At 38.8% G+C, this 21,037-nt stretch overlaps 1 protein-coding gene across 2 annotated transcripts in view; it reads right to left on the bottom strand.

Annotated features, from left to right (window-relative positions):
- TRPM3 (transient receptor potential cation channel subfamily M member 3) overlaps window positions 1-21,037 on the bottom strand; it is a gene marked incomplete at both ends in the record, with an annotated part of 379,891 nt that overhangs the window by 62,395 nt on the left and 296,459 nt on the right. For both annotated transcript variants that reach the window (XM_080637491.1, XM_080637492.1), the window contains one exon: window positions 4,590-4,662. In XM_080637491.1, the coding sequence (XP_080493617.1) occupies window positions 4,590-4,662 (73 nt within the window). The remainder of the gene's footprint in view (window positions 1-4,589; window positions 4,663-21,037) is intronic.

Genomic DNA, 21,037 nt, shown 5'->3' with positions numbered 1-21,037 from the left:
TTACTGTAATATACTTACTGCTTTAAACAGTGTTTTAGGCACTCTGACTACTGTCTTTATAATATTTACTCAGTATTTGGATGTCTGACTGGGCCTGAGATATGTTCCTCAAAAGAAGGTTTTATGACAACATGACTAATGTCTGCAGTGGGACTCTTCCTTGCCTTCCTCTGCTTCTAGAAGAATAGTTGAACCTGGAATGCAATGCACTGACTGGCAATATTTTATTTCAGTATAGATATTTCTGGATATAGATAGACAATGCAAGGATGGTGCAAAGTTAAATGAACAAGGTGATCTGAGACACCTGTTAGTTCCTGCATATACTAACATTATGCTCTTAGGCAGCCATCAAGGAGTGCTTGGATATCTTACATAGATTCTTCTGCTGAAAAGTCGTACAGTCTATCAAAAAATGCAATAATCCTTGATGATAAAGCCTGGGATCATAAACTTGACTCTGTACCCTAGGTGAGTCAAGGTACATGTCAGACTATTAGTGTTGTGCCCTTGCAGGATCCCAGATTACTGAAGAGATAAGACTACAGGCTTTTGTATACTGGCTAAAGTTTACTGTGATCAATGTAAACCTCTAAAGGATTCTCTTGGGATAGTTTGTGAAAACTAGTGCTCAGAATCTTCAAAGCTGAAATGACACAAAGCTGATCTATCTAGACACAAAAAGGTTGTTGGAGATTCATTTCCACAGTGCTTCTAAGCATGTTAGTGTCCTCTTTGAGTAATCATTTAAAGAAAATTATTAGATTATAGAAAGTAGCAACCCAAATTAACTTTCTGTTCTACATCTCAGCAGGTCTTGAGTTTCAGCAACTCTTTGGTGAAAAGGCTCTATTTCCACTGCATTTGCTACAGGCGTCTTCCTGGCATTTAACAAATCAATTGACAACGACAAAGCAGATAGCAACAACAGCTATAAGGGCAGTAACCAGATATCTGGCCTAACTCTGAAATCCTTCTGTGTCAGTGATTTCATGGTTGGCAGACCATCACAATGTCTTCTAAGACCATCTGATACTGCATGATAACTGTTCAATGGGCATGAATCATGACTTATTTACAGGCTGGAAAGTATGTAGAGACATCAGATCTGCATTAGCTTGCCATAGCTCATCTCAGAGGGTTGCACAGTATTAATACTACCATACACCACATAGCACCTCTTTCCAGATGCTGACAATTGCACTGGGAAAGCTTTTAGAGCACCAGCTGAAACATGTCTGGCGCTCCAGACATTGTAAGAGCTTCGTGAACTAGGGTTTTTGATTCCACTCCAAAACAATTATATTTTAGAACATCTCCATATGCTGTCTTTAACTTCTCTGTCATATGCCTTCTGCTCAGTTAGCAGCTGCAAAAGGACAAAATCAATTAATGCTTGAGTTCCAACTGTTCAAGTTAAGAGAGCACAAACAGTTAAACTGTATCAATAAATTTACTTGCTATAAATTCATGCAATTGGAAACTTCCCACATTTACATGTCTCTTGAATTTTTTTTTTTTTTTTTAAAGGAATTCACAAGCCATATGCTGTTGTGACATCCATTCAATATAAATTGATAACCAGTTTGGATGCCATTCCCTAGTTTATTGGAAATCACTTCTAAGAAAGATAGATCTGCTGACAAGATTAAACAAATGACTCATGAAAACAAACAGGGAATAATATCTCATATTCAGTGCAGGGTCTGGGGTCTGTGAAAGCTCCTGCATTGGCAATGGGCCTGATGGCTGATTTAAAGACAGACTAGCTCATCACAAATTTTACACAGCAAACAGGAAATGATACTTCCTGTTTCCCAATCCTTGTCCTCCTCCTACTCACTGAACAAATCACTCACACCAGGGTGGGATTGCTAATTAGCTGGTACGTGCCTTGAATACCGGCTAGCAAGAACTGCAAAGTCCTCATCAGTAAGACTGAGAAAAAATGACCAATAACCACTCACACAGTTCCATACTTTTCTCTGCCTCCTTTTCACACAATACTAAAGAGGTGAAAGAGATTAATTTCTGAATCTAAAATTATGATTTTCAAGGTAATTCAGACCCAGTCTTCAGATCTGGTTACTAGTAAATCAATAGACAAGTGGCTCAGCATTGCCACCTTAGATTTCTTGATTTGATGAAAACCTAACTATCCATCACCTCCGTGAGGTATACTTACGGAAAGGCAGCAGTTCTTTCAGGGTGGGTCAGAAACTTTGTACAAAGACATGGTATGAATAAGCACAAATGACTTGCCTGACTTTGCACACATTGATTAAAAACTTACATAGACTTTCATTCCCTGTGATCACAAAGCTCAGATTAACAAGAGGCACCAGATAAATTTAATCTTCACTGAGTACCTTCATAATCAGAAAGTGCTGAAGAGCAGGGAAGATGAGGTGTAAGTTGTAGTTCCTCTGGCTCTTGAGCAAGACACAAGCACTGCTGCTCATCAGCAGACTAGCAAGATTGACTGGCAAGCATGAAAGGAGATGTGAAAATTACTTACACAGATCCAGGCACCTTCTGAGCTAACAGATCTTCACCACTATGTCTTGCACTAGTATTATGAAAAGGGAAGGTAATTTTATTTTACTAAGAAGACGACAGGACCAGTTAGGCACTTGCAAAATGTGTATTTCAGATCAGAGGGGATTACTCATGTACACAGACTGCACCCATAGTACAGTTACTCAAGTAAATACTGCAAAAGATCTTTTCAAATAGAAAGCAATCCTTCCTAGGCCTATGATCTAATTTTTTCACCTTCTAAGAGGCAGCTTTTAAGGTGGTAAAAGTCTTCAGGGATCCATACTGGGATTCAAACTTTGGAAATAAACCTAGATAAAGTAGAATCACAATCTGTATCTCACTAAGACTATCTGTATCTCACTAATATAAATCAATAGCAATAGTTTCAGTGATTGTCTTAAGAACAAATATGAAGAAAATAGACTTTACAGTGAGGATAATAAAGGATCCAGTTATACTGAAGATAAATTAAATGAAAGTTTCAATTAAAATATTTCCTAAGGATAGAAGAGAGGAATCTGGTGATGGATGCAATTCTCATTCCTTGCTTTGAATAAATTTCTCATTCCTTACTTCATGTTGATTTATATTGTTTCTGTGTGAGGATATCTAAAATGTCTTCCAATTTAATTATGCAGATGGTCAAAACTTGTTACCTCAGGATAGTAGCAAAATAGATATGTTACCTGCAGCTCAAACAACTTTTATCTTGATGGAAATGGGCAGAAGTAGTGGAGAAAGCAAAACTACAGAAGACTAAGGAGACAAAAACTACTGGAGCAGAATAATTCCAGCTCATTTCCTTAGCTGGTAGCTAGCAGCTTGCAATCATACTTTTGAGGTGGCCAGTGCTTGTTTACTCCCCCTGTTCAGATTATTGTCTTAAATGTTTGAAATAACGTTTGAAATGGGATTTGTAATTATGTAGAAGGTAAAACACTATTCTGCTTGGTTAGCTGAAGTTATTGATGCCTTCTGTCTTTTCTCGTCATACAGCTTTTGTATGCCTGCACAGGAAGAAACTTAGAATAAAACCGAGCTCTGGAAAAAGCAAGAATAATTCTCATTACCTTTTGAATACCTAGTAAATCTATAAAATTTTTTGTTATGATTCAAATTCAGGTCTGCCATATGGCATCACAGACTCTCTTTTTCAGGTGTGGGCAGTATGGCCTGTACGACATAGCACAAACCAGTCCAAACAGCAACAAGATGAACACGGTTGATAATATGCAATTTGTGAAAACCCATTTGGGGAAATACACAAAATGAGGGCTAGAACCTCCTAGCCACTGCCTAGGTAAGTAATCATCCATCAAGTAAGTACATATGCTTCAAAGACTTTCAAATCACACCTGTTTCTGCATTCACAAGCAGATATTAAATTACCCAACAGTATCATATCTTGAAGAAAGCCAAGCTAAATGGTGTGTCTGCAAGACCAGGGTTTATACTGACCTGTAGCAACAGCAGATTTATTGTCAGACCATCTTTTAAATTGTAATGTAATGGCTTACAAAGATTTAGAGACTTTAAGATTAAAACCCCTACTACTCCAGCAGCTAAATTCTTAGCTTTACCAGCTAAGCAGAGGTTGGAAGGAATCCCATGCAGTTCCTAGACTTCCCCAGGATGACTACAGGAATCATTTCACTTTGACAATAGTGCCAGTTTTATCTAGAAGGAAACAACCTCTTTCTGGATGTTCTACAAGCCACCAAGGTAGTCGAAGTGTGAGACGCTCTTTGGCTGTCTTCTTGTGAGTACTGATCTTTTCAAGTAATCAGTGAGGTTCAACACTGGTGTTTCTTGTGATGCATTAGTGGTTGTAGGTGGAGAATAAAAATTCAAGAAGGAAAAACAACAGCTATTTAAACATTAAAAAAACAGCTGGATTTGTATAAAGCAGTTAGAGCAAAAAGCATGCTTCAGTTTCACAGTATAAATTCGTAGGTATTGTCAAAAAACGCAGGTTTCAGCACAGCACGGATAACCGAGTTAGTCCATTTGGGTTCATACAGACTCACTGTGGAGTGAAACTCCATTACCTTTTAGTAATGCTGTCAGGATAGCTAAATCAATATCCTGGTGTCCTTCTGATCCCATGCGAAATACTGTGATCTGAAATGTTAAAAGACAATACCATCATTGAAACCAGGGTACTTTTTAAAAAAGAAATTAAATTAGGGCAGCAGCATTTGGATCTCAAAATGTCCTGATGGCTACAAGATGATGTTACTTCATACATTTTATAAGAATCTTATTAAATAGGATTAATACACAGTATTTTTTATGAGATAAAATTTGTAGAAATTTTATTACTGAACATATGGAAGAAAAGTGTTCAGTGATACAGGGTGAAATTAGAGATGAAGGAATGTTCTTGTGTTAGATTAACATTAGATTTAGTATTCACAATGCATTACTAGAAGGCATTAGGTATATAATAGGTGCTGGACCTAATTTATGGCATGTGGCATTGAAAAAATATTTTTGACCGAAATTACAAACCTATTCCAACTCATGATTTTATATAGCAGAAATAAATAACCTAGGAATTAAGCTTCTAACACATGCAGAAACATGTGTAGTCAGTGACCCATCACTATAAGATATAAGCATTGAAGCAGTGAGATGAGATACACAATTCATAAAGAATAAGAATGAACACAGGGAGGCTGTTTTTTCAAGCCAGTTTCACTCTTGGCTAAGACTGCACTAAGACATACAGAAGTGTAAATCCCTACGCTCCTTCGGTTGCCATGGCAGTAGCTGCTCCTGGGCCTCTGCTTCTTGTGAAGCTTTTCATCAGTGCCTTTCCTTTACACATGAAACATTTTGATCTGAGTATCTATTACATTTTTTCTTTTTCCTTTTGCCAGTATGGACTGCTTCAATGCTTTTCTTTTTTTTTTTTTTTTTTTTTTTTTTTAACTTAAGTGTTATCTTTAATTGGGAACTGTGCAAGCATATTTTAAACTCATATTCAGCAGCATTCATTGCCCCCACATTCCTAGATTCCTATTCATACAGAACCACTGAATTGTAGCAGCATCTGATGTCTGGAAACATCAGGCCACAAATAACAATATACTGTAACGGGGAAAGGAAGTATATAAAGTAGTCAAGGCTAAGACAATACTTTGGTGACAAGCTTAAGTTTGCTTGCTGAAATAGCTCTGCAGAGTGTATTCCAAGAAATTCATTGCAGCCCTCCTGTAGCACCTATTCTACCTTCACTTGACTCTAGAGCTCTAGGGGATTCAGAGATTGGTAAGAGATTTTGGCATCAGTGACAGTAGTACAGGATGTTAGACAGTGAAAAGGCAAACTGGATGAAGTGATAAGGAACTGGCTTAGCTCAGTCAATTTGATTTGGATGATGACTAAAACAATTTATGTGAGAAAACATTTATGTTAGATGTTCTCCCCAGTTGAAGTAGACTGTTTTCCAATTAAGCCCTTCAAAGTGTTCTGAAGACACAGCATAAATACTGAAATTTATACTTTAACGCTGTATTTTCTGTCTCCTCCTCGACTCTACAGGTGTTTCTGGCAAATCACTTGATGTCTATCCCCATACCACAACTTGAATAGAATATAATAGTTTCAGGTGGAAGAGACCTACAACAATCATCTAGTCCAACTGTCTGACCACTTCAGGGCTGACCAAAAGCTAAAGCATGTTATTAAGGGCGTTGTCCAAATGCCTCTTAATATGCCAAATGCCACTGACAGGGCTGGGACATCAGCTTCCTCTCCAAGAAGCTTGTTCCAGTGTTTGACCACCTTTTCCTCAGAATGAGAAGTGATTCCTGGTGGTTTTTTCTTATCTCCTCAACAACTGGCAAGGAAGCTTCCCTGCAGTACAGGCTGTCTGCTTGTCTGACCTGTAGAGCACAGGTCATGTGGGTAGAAATACACATTTCTATATAGATCCCATCCCAAAACACAATAAAAACGTGAGCTGAAGAGAGCAGCCTCTCCACTGTACATGGTTCATGATGTGCTTCCCATGCCACAGATGACAAACTGTGCCACAGAGGTTAGCAGCCAGCCAGGCAGGTCAAAAGGCAGAAGGAAGAGAAAGACCTTCCTATCCAACCCAGCAGGAAAGAGGAACATCTCCCTTCTCATGGGCAGCTCCAGGAGGTGCTGGCAAGAAGTGGGTGAATACAGTATTGTCACAAAACAGTCTGTTCATAACATCCTCACAATGGTTTGCAATTTCCTACATGATTTTTGCAGCAACAGGCATCTCCGTAGCACTGAAGAGAAGTGTGACAGCCTGGCAACTGGATCAGCTAATGCTAGGAATGTCTAGTTTGCATCATTGCGTGTGGGCCAAAGGTGAAGCAGTCTGCACATCAGGGACTAAAAATACTGAACAACAGGAGTTCAGCAGAAGAACAAAGTACATCTCAAAATAAACACATGCTCAGTGAACTCCAGCTTAATTAAAAGGCCTCATATAAATTGCAAGCACAGAACAGCTTTTCACCACAGGAAAACTAAGTGAAGCACTTTGCATGTATCAGACCCCATATAATCCTAAATTTCCAACTTCTCTTTCATCCCTCCTCCCTGCATGCTTCAGAAAAACCCACTTCAGCAGAACAAATTGCCGCTCTGTTAAAAATAAAACAGAACTATGTAATTTAGTGACATTAGAATAAAAAGGATGTCTTTCCACAGTAACTGTTACTTTATTAGTAAGAGGTCTAGTGAATTCAATTAATAAAATAGATAAATAACTGGGGAAAAAAGATGGAAGCAGAAAGAATGCTCAGACTCATACCAGAACTATTACCATTTGGGGGATCATGCCCAACACTGAACTAGAATTTTAGACAGAACCAATGCAAAATATCACGATACTTCATTCCAAAGTGCTGCAAGTTCAGCAGCTCAAAGACTTAGCTGATACTTTGGACTTTTACCTGTTTTGAATGCACAAAATCTTTTAAGGTGGTAAACAGGTCTGTTCAATCTCTCCTTATGGTTTAGGTTAACTGTAACTATTCATAGCTACTTTGTCTCTGTGACTGGTGCACTCCTGTTTGAATTAATGGAGCTTTGGTCCAGGCAGATGCTCAGCAAGTAGGCTTAATCAAAGTTAAAGTTATTGTGTGAGGCTATCAGCTACAACTCACCACGAACCCCCCCAAAAAAAGTTTGGCTGGAGACTGGGCTTATAAGCAGCCAAAACTGCATGAACACAGCAGAAAACCTGACTACAAATGAACACTTCTCACAGCTAGTTATCCTTTGAACATCCTTTGCCTCCCAACCTAGTGAAACAGCTTTTTATCAATCTGGACCTTACAAGCAGGTCTTTGCCCTGCCATGGTTTGCCATGGTTTACCATGGTTTTGGGAAGATGAATTGTTTCTTCTTTCCACTATTGCCCTAAAGCTTGATCCATGTTTTTGTTCATTCACAAAGTGGAGGATTTAAAATAGGACTGTACTGTAATTAGGCAAGGAGCCAGCATTGTCACACTGCCAATATAATCTTTATCTCTGTTGATAAAATCTAAGTCCTGATCTGCAGCATTCTTCACATGTATCTTGTTCACCTTGTATCTCCGCAAGTTGTGTTTGTTGCTTTCACTACTTGATGTCAGAGATATTTTAGTATAGCGACATTTGCTTTTAAACAGCTAAATGAAAATATTTTAGCATGCATGGCTCTGCAGAATGAATTTTGGGAGATGAGGCTTAAAGCTGCAGCATGCTGGCTACTGAAGCATTTGCCTCATCATCACCTGTACTTTACCTGGCGAAGCCAGATCATTACTAAACCATGTAGTTGCAGCTTACAGTTCTCCTTCACTAACTATTCATGACCCAGGAACAATGCGGCAGGAATTAAGGAATATCACTGCTGTGTTTTGAGTTTGAGACCAACAGCCTGTGAGGAAACCCACGTATCTCCAGCAGACCTGTATTTCTTATCCAAAGAAGCTTCATGTTAGGCTGCTTTCATGCCTGAATGATTCCTTAATGATTCAGGGCTGTATGTGCCCCCTGCCTTTTTTCACAACTTCTATTGGAAATGCATCCCAAAAGCTGCCCCTTGTTTTTTCCTGCCAGATTCAAATGTGGATAAAAGGAGAAAATAATCAAGCTTTGTAACACACTGAAACAAAACCATCCAATTTGTACCTGGATGAGATCCTAGTGCCTTGTGTGAAAGGCTCTCTTGACCTTTCCAGAATGAAAGCATGGATTTTGTTGCATTTTATGAGTACAGTTATGTTGAGACAGCAACTGTTCCTAAAACATGAATTTACTTTTCTGCTTACACAGCCCCTGTAGTTTTTCTAGCATCCTTTAACATTTGTAGTCAGAGGCATGAGGAAATAGGGACACATCCTGAAGTATTTCTGCAGACTTTACACTTAGAAATATTCAATATTGTTTGGTCTCAAAAAAAGTGTCTGTCTATCTTGCTGGAGACCTGTTCTGGTGATTTCTCCCAATTAACATGTAAGAATTTTATGTTTGCAACATACTAATTTAGTTTTAAGAGTCTTAAATATATTTGATATCTTGCTAGTTGCCATTTACAAGTATGCTGGTGGGTAAATTACTGCAGAGAATGAGAAACACCACATTGATGCTGCTGAACTAGGACACTGACTTGAGTGTCCTGACAGACAGAGCCCTGTCCAACAGAGCCCTGTTGGAATGGGCTATAGATTCTACTGCACTAACGTATATAAAACTGCTGTGCTAAAGGAAAATATCTGGGTCAGTAAACTATATTGCCAGCTACCTCTTGCTGGATGAACGTCTGCCACTGAGATGCAAAAATAACAGTAAATTAAAGACTCAGAAACCGAATTAATAACTAAACAAAAAGGAAGGTCTTCTTTAAATGACGGGAAGGGAGAGCGCCTAAGAGCCCGTTCACCTTTCAAAAGACCTACTGTAGTGGTGCTTAAGCCTGTTGTTGAGTCCTAGCCTCTCTACAATTCCAGTGAAAAAAGAAAAGGAAAACCTATCTAGTAAGATGTGTATATGAAATCCAGAACATTTAATTATAAAAAAACCCCCAAAAATCAAAACAAACAAGAAGTTGGGTTTAAAAAGTAATGTGTACTTAAGACTTGATTACCCTGCCAAAAGAAAATCAGGTAAGCGTTTCAGTATTAGTCAGACTAACACTAGCCATTCATTTGCATTGCTGGTAAAAAAAAGAATATTAGTTTAAACTGAAAAAATTTCTTTATGCTGATCTGATTCAAACTGCATCTTAAAATGTTTTTTTATTTTTCTGAGCGTAATGGAATTGTATTAGAGAAAACACCTGCCATTTACTCTACCCAGCTATTTCTTTTGAGTAAAAGGCAGATTTACATCCAAAGAAATAAAAAATAAAAAAATCAAGTGCTCTTTTGTCTCAGGGATTTGGACCACATTATTACTTTCATGTAGCTGGTAGTTTCAACAGTTGATGTTAAACCCAATTATTTTAAAAAACCATTTCTTTTCTGGTCCTCTGCCACCACATTGGGTATTTTGGGATTGGTCTCTTTTTTAATCTTTTTTTTTTATTTTTTTTTATTTTCTCCTTTCTTTGCTTGGTGTTCACACTATTTATTGGTTTGAAATAACTTTTTCAGGTGATTGCCTGAGGCATCTCAACGAACAACTATGACTTCCAACAGAAAGCTTTTTTTTTATATATTTTTCTTTCTCTTCTTTACAAATATAATAGAAACTGGTGTTAACACCCCTTACAAATACAAAACTGTATTGCATTGCACTGAAGAGTTAAACCTTCAGATGAAAACACACCTGAAACAGACAAGCAAAAATGTCTTTGAGTCACCAATAAAGGTTGCACCAACAAGCTGCAAAAGCAGCGTTAATAGGCATCCAGAGTCTTGCTAAATTTAACTCTAATGTCTGTATTTCTTTTGATACGTCCATAGTGATCTACTTGCAAAGTAAAGCACAATAGGTAGCAGATACTTCAGATTCTTGGGGCAGCCAGGTAAGGACCACCAGCTCTACTGCTCTGGGCTCCATTCAGCAGAAGGTAGTTGGGACCCATCATTCAAAACCCTGTGTTACCAGGCTACCTCTCATCCATCTCCACAAAAACCTGCCTGACTAAAATGCCTGAGGTTTGCCCTCAAATGTAGGAAAAGCCTGCCCAAAAACCATAGAAAGGTCTTCCCTCTACCTCACTGCAGATTTTACTGAAGATTGTAATTAGACCAGGATTAACCTACGAGAAAAAGTCCTAGCTGTGTCCTAATTCTTCCTAGGAAAATATGCTAGGAAATCACTGAGCCAAAACAGACTTTCTCTGCAGGCACAGAGACTGCAGCACACTGTGATACTTGCCAGCAGTAATTACAGTCCAGCAGGGTAGGAACCTGATTTTCAGGCAGGGCAAGTAGCAAGCAAGTAAAAAAAAGCAAAAAGATGGAAGGGGGCAAAAGGGAAAGAAAGGATAGAAAGCAAGGTAGGAGGTGAGCATGAATAATATTATCTGACCTTAAACTCTACCAAAAGCACTTGTTTTAAAAAATTCCGCTTTCTGTTTAGCACCAGCTTAATTCATGTTTGACAGATTACCTTTCTCTTTCTCTTTCCTCCATGTAGTTTCTGGCTCAACAGGTTCTGTTTAACCTAGTATGATACATTCTGTTGTTTCCTGCCATCATGCTGATACTGCATTGCTCTTCCATAGGTGAAGTCAGGTAATAATGCCTTACCTGACAGCAGTGAATACCAGACAGACTTTCAGAAATTATTCACACACTGAGAGACACAGATACTACACTGCCACTTTGGACTTTCCAAATTCTGTATGCATGTAAACACAGGGGTAAAAACCCGCCTGGACACATTCCTATGTAACCTTATTTAGGTGTTCCTGCTCTGGCAGGGGGATTGGACTAGATGATCTTTTGAGGTCCCTTCCAATCTCTAACATACTGTGATACTGTGATACAGCGGTCCATATGCATGGACATGTGTACATGTGGTCTCCTTAATGGAAGCTGCCAAATCAAAGGACCAGATAAGAGGAAAGTCGAGCAGATGGTGAAGAGGGAAGATATTGCCAAACTGAAAGCTATACTCAGGCCTAGCTGGATATGTAAACAATAAAACTTCATCAGTATGAGCTGTTATACTGCAAACAGGTTTGTGCTCTACATGGATGAAGTTGATTTTACCCCTAGATTGAGAAAAAAAGAGCAATAGGTAGGGTCAGCAGCCACACTGTGCATTAACTGCAAATTTGCCAGGTCATAGGATACTAATTAACATAAAAACCTGTTTTGAAATAGTTTTAAAACAGTGTTTGGTGAAATTAATCACAGGACATAATTTTTCCCAAGTACTAGCATATTCAGTTACTCTTGTTATGTCTTCTCTAACCAAAAAACTGAGTCCTTCCCTCCCACCCCACTACTTTTTCTAGGACTTCAAAAACACCGCAGAGGAGGAGCTTCTGTTCGAGGCCAGTATAAGGGCCCAGGATTGAATTTGAATAGCTATTGAGCACCAGGCTGTACCTGGTATCTCTAAAATATTCTATTACATGTGAACGTTTAGTTTTTCACAGTAGGGTTAACCTCAACCACTTTGGAGTATGAAGAGTGAGCTGAAACATACTAAGATTTTAGCTTGTATTTTGTAGAAAGAGGAACCACCACCAAATAAGCAGAGAGTGCAGTGCACACATGAACAGAAAGGCATTTTATCCACTGGCATGAAGGAGACAAGAAATGAAGCAGAAAAATCATTCTCTACACCTCAGATTGACAGTGCCTGTTGACTAGACAATGGATGGTTGAAGACAGAGTTAAAAAACAGGGTAGCAGTGATGACAGCAGAGAAGGCAGCCAAGTGTGCTCTCTTTACATACTGTATTCATAGCATCTTCAGAATGCTGCAATTTATTCATGCTTTTAGAGATGTAGCTGTTTCTCACCATCATTTCACTATGACACCAGGAGAAAATGTACGGCAATTTAAAATTAATTCAAAGTGATTTTTTTTTTTTCCCCTGCTACCTCCAGATTTTTTTTAATGCATTTAAATCCCACCTCTGACAAACACACAAATTCTTTGTATGTATCTCAGTTATGTAAGTCAGATAAAAGATCTCCCTTTTCTACAAAAAAGCAGATGCAATTGTGAATACAACCTGAAACTCTACGGTTAGAGAGCACGGGTTGGTTCTGCAAAACAAGCAGTTTCTCTCAGAGTACACATTGACCATTGTTATTAATCTGGGCCTACCTGAATATTTCACAGTAAAATTACCCTGAAAACAAAAATGAGAGTTTGATAAAACAAAACATTAAAGGAGATGAGTTATGCAAAACCTCAAAATGGTTCAGATAAGAGGGGAAGCATTTCCTTTTTTCTTGCAATTAATAGTCTCATTTAACTCAGGGAAAAAGCTGCTTGATGTAGAAGCATGATAAAGATCAAAGTGAGCAGGTGAGTCAATGGATAATAATGCAGAAGAAAGGGGATGGCCAAATAAAAGGAAATTAGGAAATAAAAAGATTAGAGAGAATTATGTTTAGGGAAAACCTAAATTAAGTAGTCTGCTATTCTGAAGAGTAAGAAAGAGATTTCCACATGAGGAAATAAGAGGGAACAGATATGAGGGGAGGAGTTAGAATGTTGGTTGCAAAGTTTTTAAATTTTACATCTCTTTCCATGTTGTGGTAGCACTACAACAATTTAAATTTTAGTTTGATCCAATAATTTGCCATAAACTCATTGTCTGGTAAAAAGCAGGGAACAAAAAAGAAGAAAAAAAAAAGGAGAGAGAAAAATCAGTGCTTATAAGAAAGGCAGCAATTCCGCAATGGAAGAGCCATCTGGGTGCACAGAAAATCATTTGACAGAAATTAGTGTAAATGTTTGGCTTCCCCTGTCATTGTTAGCTTTTCTTCCAGACTGAGACAGCAATGTCAACCCTGTAATGACTGAACAGAAAAGGCTATGTATATCAACAGACTGTGATGATAAACACAGATGTGTTTCCAGGTAGACTTGCAGCGTTGGAACTGGTTAAGAACAGTGACCAAGAGAGAAATAAGTTTGAGTGATAAGATAGGCCTTTTCATTCAAACATTGGTGTAATCTGAGCTCTTCCATCACCCTGATTCAGGAAAGAAATGTGGAGTAAATGTGATGTAGTTCACTTTCTCCATCTCTTCTATTACTGACAGGGTTCCTGGAACTATTGGCAAGACACTACATTTATAGGTATCCTTCTGAAAACATAGTATGACTTAAATAAGTAGAAAGGGACATGAGTAGCACTGTGAATAAAATAATGAAGATTTATCACCTGGAAGGTTCTGACACCTGAACCCCAATTAGTAGGGGGTAAGACTGATTGAAACCTAGCATACAGGAGTTTATTAACACCACTGGTCCCAAAGCAGCTGTTACCCACAAACAAATGGTGCGTACCATTTGAGCTTTGTTTTGCAGTGAAGAGTCTCAGTAGACTCGGGTCTTTATGTGGGTGAGCGTTCCCATGTATGTCCTATTAGCTCATTCTGGGAAACTAAGAACTAGCAGCAAATAGCAGTCTCATATATTTTTACTCTTAAAGGAATAGGCTCCTTGTGGCACCTAACCTTGGGTCTGCAACATCTCTGCTCCTCTGCTAAACTAGTGGTCCTGAGTAGGTAAATTTCTGAAAAAACAGCCAAGCAAAATAATGTCATTCTAGGCTTTTAGTGAAATAATTTAATTGTAAACCATTTCTTACTCACAGAAACTAACCAATGTAAAACTGAATTGTTTTTCAAGAGAAAGTTTAATAAAAAAAGCCATGAGTCATGTAAAAAGCTCATCACGGAGATGGATAGACTTAATATTCTGTTACTTTAGGAAAACAAGAATTCAGTTTGGTCATTCCCACAGCTGCATATACTGAAATATTATTTCTTGCAAGTCATTTTCCTAATGACAATGGTATTGAAGTTAGGGACTCTTTCTCTAACTTAAACTTCGATTTTTAGTTTTGCTTTGCAACAGTTTTTCAAATAGTCTGACAGTACATAGGTGCTCGGGTTGCTTTGCAATGTGACACAGGCATATGCTTATTCTGTATTTAGGTTGACAACAATGTCACGATAACACAGAGAAAAAAGCAGCAAAAATAGTCACAAACCATTAGTTTCCTAGCTGGTTTGCTGGTGAGGCTAAGTAGGTAATACTTGGAGAAGACAGCTCACTTAATGTAAGATATTCCTATTGGACAGTAAATTTGCAGTCACTACTATACCTACACAGAATCTGCATCTCATACAGTGAGCTCCTTGTCTATGACCAAGACATTATAGCAGTAATGAATGGGTCTTCATGCTCCATCTGAAGCCAAAGAAATAGTAATTATATTTTCTAAGAAATACAAAAGAAATTACAGCTCCCAGACATAATAGAGCCAGGATTCTGAACAGCATTGTGGAGTTATTGTGCAGTTGTAACAGCATCGAACCCTTCAACTCCCTGACTGCAATATTGGTCTATATTTTCTAATGTGGAAGTTGCTGTTTTGCCTTCACTTTCATTACTGGGACAATTGACAAAGCTGCATAAGTATTCTGTGTGCATTTCCCAGAATTACTTGGTAATAGTGTATCTGAGGTAATGTGTATTTTCACAAGCTTATATTTTTAGAGTGAACAGAAACATTCTAAATTTAATTTCTGTAGCTGTAATTTTAATCATTGAATATGTATGAAAAGATTTGTAGTAAGTTGCACTAGTACCTTCTAGGTGACTGCCTGTGATAATTGTGCAGGCAGCATGCAAGAAATTAAACAGAAAATATCTGCTTACTGAGTGTAAGCAACAAAAGGAATACTGGACTTTGTGGACTTAGGCTGAAGATGGCACTGCAGAGGTTCAAGATGGACCAAATAACTGCTTAAACTGTGCACTTTTGCTTCAGCAGTGGGCCTGACATTCTTGTGCTTTCTGTTAGCAGAAGCTCTACCTCATCTGGTAGCAGCAGAAAAGCAGCTGGTAGGATCAAAAGCTTTACAAGGCTTTAGTGTAATAAACCAGATTTTTTTGTTGGTTGGTTTTTTTTTGTTTGTTTGGTGTTTTTTTTTTTTTTTTTTCTTGCTTGCTTGCTTTGCTTGAGAAACTTGTTCTCTGAATTACTGAAACAAAAAACCTGGTCCTAGGGTTAGATTTTGTTCTCTGCAGAATCAGTGCAAAGACGAACTAACTTCATCTGACTTGGCAGCTGAAAAAACAAAATACCTTTTTATCTCGTTACCAAAAAGAAACCAAATAAGGCATGAAGAAGTTAAAAGTGCCTGGTACTCATCATCTTAACACTTGCGGAAGTAGTGTCTAAGTCTTGACTAATCCTACTGATTTATGCTGACTGGATAGGAGATGTAACCATCAAAATTAAGAGAGCTGCTACAGTCACTGCTGAAGATACCTGGCACCTCCATCAGTACACTTTTTGCTGGAAATCTCACAGAGTGCTTCCATGAGAGAGATAGGAGTTCCTTCAGCAACCAACAGGCCAGTAGTTACATGATGCTTTCCTGCTCCAGATCTCCACTGCTAAATTACATGCTATTCACGGCAATTATACTGAGGGAACTACAGCCGACTTTTACTGTTTAAGAAATCACCAAGCCTCCCTCTGCCTCCTCTATAAAAAAGATTCCATCATCACTAAATGTCATAGCTGAAATATTTTTTGTTGTTGTTTTAGAAGCCAGTTTTCTTTAAAAACATAAATCTGAATGATCTTTTTAAACTTTGGGAAGGGCCAAAGAAATGAAGTGACAATTTGCTGGTAAATTCTTAAAAGTCCATTTGATTTAGCTAATATTTAATTTGGAGCATATCTATGTGTATGCTAATAAACAGTTGCAGATGGTGTTTAATTAGCATATAAATTCACTGAGCCTGCACATCCAGCTGAAAAGCACAATGTTTTTTGCAGCCAGTATATGATCAAGTCAAGCTCTTTTCAGCATAAAGTTCTCCAGAAACATAGCAGGTTTACTCGAGACTTTTCAGTCAGACAAAACTAAAACCACTAAATAGCTCTTATTCATAGTCCAAACAGAAAAGAAACTGCTAAATTACTCAATAGCTTCTCAGTACTTTGGGTAAGTAACCAGTAAGCTGGGTCAAAAACCTGTATTAGCGTGATCATGCACTGTACATTTCTGAGAGTTTGGATCCATTGCTGTTTGAGATGAAACCACAGTAAACAGCAAACACCTGTGTAATGCAGGTTGTCCTGATCTGAGCTAAATGCACCCAGCTACTTCAGCATGACACCTGCTTTGTTTAATCTGACAGCACTGGAGCTGCAAGTTAGCGACAGGACAAGGGGGAATGGCTTGAAGATGAAAGAGGGGAGATTAAGATTAGATATTAGCAAGTACGTTTCTCCCCTCTTCCCCGTGTGACAGGCAAGGTTATCATCAAATGGCCTGTTTTAGCTTCTCATGAGCTGCACGAATGGGAACATGAAGAAAAAATGTTCATGGTGGAAAATGTGTGGCCTGGACCTTACAAAACTGCCTCCTGCCCACTCAGCTTTCATAAACCTTCATGCTCCTATTTTAGGAACTTTTTTTAAGAATTCTAAGTAAATGTGATAGTAGAGAATCTCCATAAATTATATACAAAATGCTCTCCTACTCTTGTAACCTATGGTTATACACACAGACCTGTATAGTCTACTTCATTTTAAACACATTTTTATACCACAGACTTCATTAAGCACCTCAGTCAATATACATCTTTGAATATAAACTCTGATGCTTGCAGTATCAACACAGCTAAGTTTAAGATTTAATCAAACTACTCATTAAATTAGGAAGTGGAATTTGCTCTGTCTTGCAAACCTAACAGACTCAGATCTCTCCTCTGCTATGGCCTCACCTTATCATCCAGCTTGTGTACTCACATATTATTCAACAAATGAACTTTATCAAATAAATGGAACATTGCACATCACAATAATGATACTCCCTGGGCATACAATTCGAAGACCACTCTTTAAGAGTCGAGTCAGTACTTGAAAAATCTGATGTTCTGTGAAGTTGATAATTTTTGTTATGATTACGCTTTTTCCCTGGCTACCACACTTACATCAAATGCATAAAAGAGATACCAATCTTTTTCCAAATTCTAAGTATGTAGAGTAGGAAATTTTTTTTTTGAAAGAGAGTCTTTTTTTCCTTTCCAAAGATTAACTTGCACTTTATTTTCTCTTTCCACATCTGTCATTCATCTGTATTTCTTACTTTACTGTAAGACCATATTCCTTCCTGTACACATTTGCAGTTAATTGTTCAATGTCACCATAATACGACAAGGCTCTCCTGCACTATTTACAAATTCAGCATCCACAAAGTCAGGCAGGCAAGCAAGCACACTGATCATGAACAGCCATGATCAACTTGGCTGCTGCTGAGCTCTTTGAGACAGTCTTTTGAATCTTCCTTCTATTTGTTTCTTCAGGGAGACGGGAGATCAGACCAATGATGAAGTCAGTTCATCAAGCAGTGTTTGTCATATCATATACATAACCAAATCAGAAGGTCAAGCCTGAGGAGGGACCAGGGCTGGGACAGATGTGGAAATATGGAACATCTGGCTTTCTAGAACCAGTGAAGTCACCACTCACTCCTGGGAATTCTTCAAATCTCCAAGGTCATCCATCTCTTCTGGTAATGCTATCATCATCATTGTGAGTATCATCTTTCTTTTACATTCACATACAAGGTTATGAGTCTTAAAAGACACCACTAGCCTAGCAACCACACCTCAGACACAAAATCTTTCTTACATGTTAAAATTAACACCTTGAATACAGCTAAGGCAACAGGGAGAAACACTTGTTTTACTGTATTGCCTTTATATATGGTTGGGTTAGTGGTATTAATTCAAAATCAGAACACTAAATTTGGGCCAGCCATCCCCTGGCTAATAGCTCTTTACAAGACATGGAGGTAAAGAACATCAGTGGTGACAGAGGTTACACTTCTGCAAAGAAACTTGTAACAAATGCGCAACCTTGCTTGGAATAAAAGTCCTGATGTGAACACCGCAGACAAAATCACCACAGTTAACTCTGCAGTAGCAAAATTTGTTCAAAGCCTGACAACCAGTTCTGGAATTAGATGTCTTGGTAATTCAATGTCTGCCTTTACTTTCTATTCCTTGTTCCTTCCTACCTTCCTACCTTTGTGCCTTTCCTCCTTCTTGCCTCCCTTGGTCCCTCCCTTTTGCTCTCCCTCTCTCCTTTTCTCACTTCAGCATTCCTTTCTTCCATCTTCTATCACTAAGTATTTTTTATGTTTCTATGCAGAACACTGGTTCACAAGTAAGTCCTACACGTACATATTATCGTTATTGTTATTGGTATTACTGTTATTTATATTAACAGAAAACATAAAAGTTTGAAGGGGCTAGTCTATACCTTATCGGCTGCATTGACTGATTGTGAATAGCTAAAGCGTGTTTAAAGGCTACTATACAGTTTGAATTCTCGTTGAGGGAGGAAGAAGGCAGCAGGGACTGCTGTCCAGTATCATGAGCCATATACATTGCAATGGCGTAATGGAACTGCATGCTGCTGTCATGTCTTCCATCAGAAGTTGTCCTGAGGATCATCTCCTTTATGCCATTGTCCCAGGAACATGCCAGGTCATTGTGATACATGTAAAGATAGTCATGTTCATACATAAATAATGAGGAAGGCTGAACACTTTTTGATGGATGCATGAACTGTTGGTTACTGAACAGAATACTGGGCTTCTGGCAAGTTAAATCATATAAAGAAGTATCTTCTATTTTATAGAATCATAGAATCATAGAATAGTTAGGGTTGGAAAGGAACTTAAGATCACCAAGTTCCAACCCCTCTGCCAAGGGCAGGGACACCTCACACTAAACCATGGCACTCAAGGCCTCATCCAACCTGGCCTTGAACACCGCCAAGGATGGAGCATTCACAACTTCCTTGGGCAACCCATTCCAGTGCCTTGCCAGTCTCACAGTAAAGAACTTCTTCTTTATATCTAACCTGAACTTCCCCTGTTTAAGTTTGAACCCATTGCCCCTTGTCCTGTCATTACAGTCCCTCATAAATAGTCCCTCTCCAGCACCCTTACAGGCCCCTGCAAGGCTGCTATGAGGTCTCCATGCAGCCTTCTCTTCTCCAGGCTGAACAGCCCCAACTTTCTCAGCCTGTCTTCATACGGGAGCTGCTCCAGTCCCCTGATCATCCTCGTGGCCCTCTTCTGGACTTGTTCCAACAGTTCCATGTCCTTTTTATGTTGAGGACACCAGAACTGCACACAATACTCAAGTGAGGTCTCACGAGAGCAGAGTAGAAGGGCAGGATCACCTCCTTCGACCTGCTGGTCATGCTCCTCTTGATGCAGCCCAGGACATGGTTGTCTTTCTGGGCTGTGAGCGCACACTGAAGCCGGCTCATGTTCAGTTTCTCACTGACCAACACCCCCAAGTCCTTCTCCACAGGGCTGCTCTGAATCTCTTCTCCGCCCAATCTGTAGCTGTGCCTGGGATTGCTCTGACCCACCTGTAGGACCTTGCACTTGTCATGGTTAAACTTCATAAGGTTGGCATCAGCCCACCTCACAAGCGTGTCAAGGTCCCTCTGCATGGCCTTCTAATCAGAACTTTTGCAAAGTTCTGAGTAGAAGGGCAGCTTTTTTTTTTTTTTTTTTTAACACTTCCTAACTCTTTCCCTGTTCTCCTCCAGTGGTATTAGCTACTCTATGCCATACTTTCAACTTCAGTTAAAAGGCAATGCAGAAGCTGAAGTCACAAAAACTCAGTTTCAGAAAATGAAACTTCTGAGCTAGTATTTCCCCTTATGTGTTACCCTACACTAAGTGTTGCAGACTGTCATCAGCTTGGAATTCCAGGAAGCTGCGATATGAGCTTAGAACAAAGCTTAGAAGAAAGATTAAGTTACAGAATTGAAGCACATCTACTCAATTCATTTTAAACCCCTGGAATTGATTCCCAGGTTTTTTACAATGTGATTTTGCTTCAAAACTACTTCTGCAAAAGCAGCCCGATGGAGCTCCCTGAAACTTTTGACAGATCTTGTGTTCTTCAAGACAGCATAAGCACGCATTAAAGGGATAGTCTTGATGCTGCAGAATAGAAGTCTTGGAGGCAAGCTGTTTTCTTCTCATGTCACACATCTCAATAATAAATAGCTCTAGTGATACTTGTGAATTCTATAGCACCATTAAAATAGGATACCAGTGACAGATAAACAATTATGCTTCCTCATGAGGTTTTCTGTAGTTGAATGAGGTAGAATTTTAATCAGATTAAGGCAAACAAAAGTCAGCACAATACAATAACTTTCTAGAGTCTCTGGATCACAGTGTTTATGAAATGCTTCAACAGCCACCTGAAAGATTGATCTGAACAATGCACTGAGCTCTCCCTCTTTGCATCTA

The sequence above is a fragment of the Psittacula echo genome, assembly GCF_963264785.1.
Source record: "Psittacula echo genome assembly, chromosome: Z".
NCBI lineage: Eukaryota > Metazoa > Chordata > Aves > Psittaciformes > Psittacidae > Psittacula > Psittacula echo.
Note: the sequence above shows the minus strand (reverse complement) of the source record. Positions and strands in the feature narration are given on the sequence as shown.